General features: G+C 38.2%; 1 protein-coding gene across 1 annotated transcript; it reads right to left on the bottom strand.

Annotated features, from left to right (window-relative positions):
* Positions 1–528: 528 nt before the first annotated feature.
* On the bottom strand, positions 529–1,476 carry LOC143715557 (olfactory receptor 6N1-like). Its single transcript, XM_077207357.1, has one exon. It carries the CDS (start codon positions 1,474–1,476, stop codon positions 529–531), a length of 948 nt encoding a protein of 315 aa, XP_077063472.1.
* Positions 1,477–7,298: the final 5,822 nt, after the last annotated feature.

Raw genomic sequence — 7,298 nt, 5'->3', positions numbered from 1 at the left:
TGGTCAGACTATCATGCAATGTAAACTGAGCCTATTGAAAAATAATAGTAAAAAAATCACACACACAAAAAAAAACGTTCTTTTGAAATGCAAATGAAACATTCTTTAAAGTAAGTTTTCAAATTAATTTCAAATCATTATTACAGTAATTTTTAAATGCATTATTATCCGTGTATGCCGGTTAAATTAGATCAAAGGAACATTAAAATCATAAACATTTGAAATTTACACTCAAGTGTAAGCCTGCATCCTTTATTGTTTTCATATATATATGTGTGTGTGTGTGTATATGTGTATATATATATATATGTGTGTGTGTGTGTGTGTGTGTGTGTATATATATATATATATATATATATATATAATAAAAACGTTTATGGCATTTTTTTGTAATATGGCTGAAAAGAAAACCTTGCTATCACAATTTGTGTGTTGTCCAATTCAATAAAACAATTTCCATAGTGTTAGAAATGTTCAATCCCAGAAATGTCTAGGATAATAAAATCTTTGTTTGTGACCAAGTAATATTCAATCAGATATTTCCACTTCTTTTTTGAAAAGGAGTCTCATGACTTCCTTCCGGAGTCTTTTCAGATTTAGTCCATAAATGAGTGGGTTTAAAATGGGTGGTATGAGTAAGAATTCCAGGGCCATGAAATTACGCAAATCTTGTGGCAAACTCTTTGAACCATAACGAGTGTACAGCACATCAAACAGCAATGCAGCTGTCACATTGAGCAACGCAAGAAGATGTGGTACACATGTTTGTATGAATTTGTGCATGCCCTCTATTGACTTTCTGCATTTTTCAACCAAGTAAATATATGAGCAAAATATTAAAATTGCATGTCCAAAATATATCAAAATTATTACATACCCAATCACATTATTTACTGTTGTAGAAAAACAGGACAGTTTAACAACTGACCAATTTTCACAGTATAGCTTTTCAATAGTATAGCCACATAATGTTAGTCTTGATGTTAATACAATTCCAACACACATGCAAAAAAATGGAGAAAGCCAGCAGAAAAGGATACATTCAAGAACCCTCTGATTGGTCATTATTGAATTATACTCCAGTGGTCTACATATTGCCACATACCTGTCATATGCCATCACGGTTAATGTTGTAAAGTCACACAGAACAGATGAATAAATTACAAATATCTGAATCAAACATCCAGCATAAGAAATCACATGATACTGGGATAATAAATCATACATGAATTTAGGGTAAAATCCAGAAGTGCCAAAAAGTCCATTTACACACAAATTACATATAAAGACATACATCGGCTCATGAAGCTTCTTATGCGAGATTACAGTGTAAATGATGGTTACATTACACAACACAATTAATGGATAATACAATGCAGTCAATGAAAAAAACACAAATCTTTTCCCCTTCATTTCATTTAGTCCAGAGAGTGTAAACACCAAGACAATGGATTCATTCTCTAGTGGTTGCTGCATCTGGAATGATATGCAGAGTCTTGTGATAGTTATATCATTATCCACATTATAATAAAAATTAGTTGATTTGAAATTAAAAGTTGGATCATTTTAAAAATAATCATTCAGATAGTCTGCTATTTATTCCTGTTATATAAACGGAAATATTCAGTACTCTAAAGTTAGCATATGCTGGTTCTTCAAAAACGCAAGCAATGAAATAATTAAAATCTTACCACAATCTCTTTTTGTTAGTTTGACAGTGTTGTGAAAGGATGATCTGGTGATATATATGGAGACTATCCTCATGCTAATTGTCTTGTTTGTGAACACTTGTGAGACTTTTCAAAAGCTCTCTTGAGAATGTTTTTTTTTTTAAATATGTCAGTCTATACTAAACATGTCATTAAAGTAATATGCAAATGAGCACTTCATTATATAGCATTGTGTAACATTATATTACTAATTATTGGAAAATCCCTGAATCTTACAACTCAGATCTTTCAGTGAAGTACTTATTGTTTGTGCTGTATGTAAAAGTCTAGCAATTGTAATAACCTCATTATATATTTCACATTGTATTTATTTATTTTGTATGCAAGATGCATTGTCTTTGTAAATTTCGTGTTAGAAAATATTTAATTATTCCAGAATTTTCATTAGAATCACATGAAAGGCATTAATCATAAGGAGACAACAATATTAGCTATAAGCTAGAGCAGAGAATTTAAATTATTAAATTAGGTGTCAATATTACAAGAAGTGTGGGCAAAATCTGCTCTCGCAATTTACATTTGAACGCAAATGGAGACGATGGAAAAACTTATGGAGAGCATCAGCTTTTGTTTCTGCTCTGATAGCCGGAAGACCACGCATGGTGAGAGTGTTTTAGAAATCAGGAATGACTAGAGAAAATAGCTTTTGGTAGGTTTTTCGTCTTCAAACCTATGGTCTAAGTTTACAGATTAGCTCAAAAAATGTTATGCATATTTGAAAACATATTGGTTGCACTTTTTGATACGTGCACTTACGTGTACTTAAAGCGTCCTAACCTAAGAAAGTACTGGGTAAAATAAGGTAATACATAGGAATTACACAAAAATGAATTATAACACAATAATATTACAAAGAAAACAAAATGTAAATAATGCAGTATAGTACAGTAATAGAAATATAGAGAATATATGTATATATAATAGTTTTATGAATGTACAAATATGTTATTTATACAGTTTAAGATGTTATTTACATTGCATGTAATGTACAATTTGAGATATTATGTACAAAAGGATAAACTGTTAAAAGGGATAAAAAAAAGGCAAATTTCTGACAGTATCATCCCATTTTCCATTAAAACAGTAATATAACGTAGAAAACAATGCGTTCTGGGTAATATTTGTCATATTCGAGAAAGTAGTGTGGAGAAATATACTGTGAATTAACAGCGCTCAAAGTCAACACTCAGAGACCGTGTTCCAAATCACACCCTATACCCTCATTCACTATTCTCTACATTAGTTCACTAATACTGTGTAGCGTATGCGTCTGGCTGAATCACTATTCGTGTAATCTGAATCATCGTTATTTCTGAACACATTCTTTCTGAAATCCCAAAGCGTTTAGCCTCTGAACTCATGGAGGAAAATTATGTGTTAGGCTCCAGCCAGTCTGCAATAGATGGTTCTGGTGACAACTTTTATGGTACTTCTGGTGACAACTTTTTTTTAGTGTTAACAGACAACACGACAACGGATATTCCCCGAGCCTCAAAGAGATCATTATCTCCTAACGCCTCCTTTCTGCGGAGAAAGGAATGCCAGGGAGGCCGACAGAAAGCTCCAACTGAGTTGGTCACGTACAGCAGAATACAGTAAAATGTATTATTCTATGTGCAACAGCTGTCTGCTTAGGAAATGCATCTTTTAACACCCATCATAAATGATGCAAATGAGATGCGTTGACAAGTAAAAAAGATAAGTTTTCCCACTCACAGAACTCCAAGTCGATTGGTCAGCTTCACCCCTGGGAGGGGAACTCAGACACTGTTTAAAGCTGTTTAAAGTCTTAGCCTGAATCATCTGGCAACTTTACCTGCAACACGGACCACCTCTCACGTAAACGCGCAGCTCCGAAGGACTCCGAGGCCATACACACAGGCACACTTTCAAGCTACAACACAAGAGAGCTGTATTTGCAAGCATCGTATTTCTATTCAGATTTAGATGCGCCTAAGATTGTTTAGCCCTGCTTAAGGTGTTTTGATTCTTGTGGTCTCTCAGAGGTTTTTGTCCAGGTAATTTGTCATTCTGTAACCCCTTCTTCTCTCTCTTTCTATCACTCTCTGACTTTCATTGTTTCATTGTTTTATTGTATTGTATATACATTTCATTCCGTGTAATCTAAGTCACCGATATATGTAGTATTTTCTTTATTAAAACCATATATACTCATTTATTGATTCTGGTTGTGCTCATATTGAAGTCCCTTTAATGTCTGATCGAAAGCTACACGCTTTACAATTGCTGATACTTAAATAGTATTTTATTTTATAGAATGAGAGAGAGCTGTTTTTCATGGCCAAGAAGAACAGTCTCTCTTGAAAGTCTATAAAAGGATAGCCTTTTGTGATTTGATAAAAGATCATATGGTCAGTTTGCTGGATGAACAAACCATTCGATAACAAATTAATTCCATTAAGGGTTATCCTGAAAATAGATCTATAATAGTTGATATATTAATATTCAATCATAACACGTTGTGATTGATAATTGATATAAGAATTGATCTAATTTTACCTCCATGTATGGATAATTGACTATAATTTGTTGTATTGAATTGCCCATACAGATACATTGGTGAAATATTTCCGTTAGGGATAATTTTATAAACTGTAGTAGATTCACTAACCCGTATGATCAGTTGTTAATTGTAAATTATTAATTATTGAATATACATCCCCCCATTTGAGCGCTGAAATGCTACAACTGTATAGTCCACTTGAATGAAAAGAAGTGAGTAAATTGAGACACTGATGAACACCTGATAAGCAGAATCACTGAAAGACAGAGAAAAAAGAACAGAAAAAAGAGAAACACAAGAACTACAAAAAAGTTCAAGTTGATCAAGTTGTTTTTGGCTGTTGTGATGATGCCATAATCATCCTGGGCCTGTCTGATTCACTGCTCTCTTCCAGTGTATAAGCTTTGATATTATGTTTATTTATTATTGATCATACATCTCTGAATTTTCAACTGGAAATCCAGTAATGTTTTTGGATGTTATTCTGAAGGATATTGAAATTATATAGTGCATTAAAATATTTTGAACTCCTGCTTGACACACAGACATTAACAATCAGCATAAATCTCAACAATAGTGACAATCACAAGTTTCATGTTGCAATGCATGCTGGGTTCCAGTATAAAAGTCCCAGCATGAATAAACTACAATTTTTTTTTTTATGAATTGCATGAATATATAAATAAATAAATGAATTATTGCCACCATTGTAGAGACATATGCAGATTTTTGATATCTCTGTGTTTCAACAAGACAGTGTAGCTGGGTTTCTTTTTTTTCTTTTTTTTGTGCACGTGTTTAAAAAAATTAGCAGCAGGTGCGATTGCACTTCAGCTTTTTTGCTTCGGAGCCAAGCACTTCAAATGCTGTCTACAGAGAGTGAATCTACGAGCCAAAAACAAAAAGCTGTTATAACTGCTGGTGAGGTGCGCCATCCAGAGCGCTCAAAAGTTGTTTTTACAGCTGGTAAGACCTGCCATCGAGAGAGACACAGCACACAGACAGGTGCACATTCCTGTCTGTGTTCGCAGTGACTGTTCCCCTGCATGCTTCAGCACCAGTGAGAGCAGTCCATGAAAGCTTTAGCGTAAGTTCTGTCAGGAAGACTCAATCAGCGCGTCACGCATTACCTCTCTTCTAACCAATAAGGTGCTTATACTCACAGTATATAAAATTGGTATTTACATTTGTCTGAGTTCGCAGATACTGTCGGTACCAGCTACCTCCATCCTCCCCAACCACCTTCAAGATGGTTCCTTCCTCTTCATCCTCCCCACCAACACCAGGATGGTCTCTTCCTTACCTCCAGGGGGGTCGGCTGCGCCCCTGCCTTCATCTTCAGGCAGGGCATGCAGATTCGGCTACCCTCGCTTTGCTCGCTAAGGACGGGGCCTACGCCAAAGAACTTTATAAATTTACGCTTGCCGAGCTGTCAATAAATATAAGCTTATTATTTAATTCATCTCCTGAGTCTTTCTGTTAGAACTAAAAGAGCTCACACAGATAGATCGCGTCTTTTTCAAGAAGACTTTCTATCTGTGTGTTTCTGGTTGTGGTCGTTACCTGGGGTCACAGGATGGTCACGATCGCTGCCTTGTGTGTCTGGGCCTCAAACACGCTGAGACAGCATTTGTGGATGAGTCATGTACCCATTGTGGGTAGTTGACCATCTCTGAGCTGCGGTCGAGGCTCTCGTTCCTGCAAAGGGGCGGAGTTCCTGCACACTCCTGCGGGTGTGCCAGCGGTACCTGAGTCGGACCCGGAGACGGTGGCCATGCTTTCCCGAAAATCTTCTATTTCTTTTTGTTTGTGTTCCGCCAGTGGCATAAAAACCAGCGATACCCAAATTTTCAATAAAAGAGCAGTTTCTTTCATCTCTGGGTCCAAAGAGGGCCCGGAGAGCAGTGGGAGGAGAGAATCCTCACAAATCTGATCCGCCTCTTCTATTGCCAGCGGGCAGCAGTGTGCAGTTCGAGAGCGCAACCAAGCCGCTTCCTGCACCTCCTGCCCCTGCTGCCCCATGGAGTCAGGTAAGTGTTGCAGAAAACACTCAGACCCCGCTACGGCCCGCCTCCCAAAGAGATCCTCCCAAGCCGTGTTCCACCTCGCTGCCCCACTCCGGGAATGCCTATGGTTCCTTTGTTCCCGCTTGTACAGTCTCTGCGAGCATAGTTATCGCTCCCCAGTCTGTCTCGCTGGTTCATTCGGACCATCAGGCTTGGCTATGTTCAGTTTGATGATTCAGTTCCACCGGCGTCCCCCCAAGTTTCGGGCCATCCACTCCACTACAGTGAGAGCAGCCGATGCCCATGTTTTGGAGGCAGAGATCGCAATCCTACTGGCGAAGGACGCGATAGAGCTGGTCCCTCCAGCCAATATGAGGTCAGGGCACTACAGTCCCTACTTAATTGTACCCAAGAAAGGCGGTGGGTTATGACCGATGTCTCTCATGGGAACAAAGAACCCATGAGAGACATCGGTCATAACCCACCGCCTTTCTTGGGTACAATTAAGTAGGGACTGTAGTTCCCTGTTCTATGTGCGGCATTAGAGGCCGTTGTGGCTGATTGCGGCCTTGTCTCTGTGGTCTATCATGGCCGTATGGTCCAATGTGGCTAGTTTATTGCTTGCTGTGCTATCAATAAATGTATTTATTGTTAAAGTATTTATCCTCCCTAGTCTTTCTGGTAAAAATGGAAGCTTTAGCGTTAAGTTCTGCCAGGAAGACTCAATTGCTACGTCACTTATTACCTTCTCATCTATCCAATCATGTCTAATACATGCGGTATAAAAGACCGGTACTTACACATGTTTGAGTTCGCAGATGCTGACGCTTTCATTTACCTCCATCCTCCCCACCACCTCCAAGATGGTTCCTTCCCCTCCATCCTCCCCACCACCACCAGGAAGGTCCCTTCCTATACCTCCCAGGGGGTCAGCTGCGCCCCCGCCTTCGTCTTCAGTAAGGAAATGCAGAGCCCGGACCCTCGGATTGCGAGCTATGGACAGGGCCTACGCCAAATAACTTTATTGCTTGCTGGGCT

The sequence above is a fragment of the Siphateles boraxobius genome, unplaced genomic scaffold, assembly GCF_051911475.1.
Source record: "Siphateles boraxobius isolate OS27281-9 unplaced genomic scaffold, OSU_SipBor_1 6, whole genome shotgun sequence".
NCBI lineage: Eukaryota > Metazoa > Chordata > Actinopteri > Cypriniformes > Leuciscidae > Siphateles > Siphateles boraxobius.
The sequence above is the reverse complement of the archived record's forward strand: the minus strand, read 5'-3'. Positions and strand labels throughout refer to the sequence as shown.

Coding starts and splice junctions, on each gene's coding strand:
- LOC143715557 (XM_077207357.1), bottom strand. CDS start 1,476: ATGCAGCAACCACTAGAGAATGAATCCATTGTCTTGGTGTTTACACTC.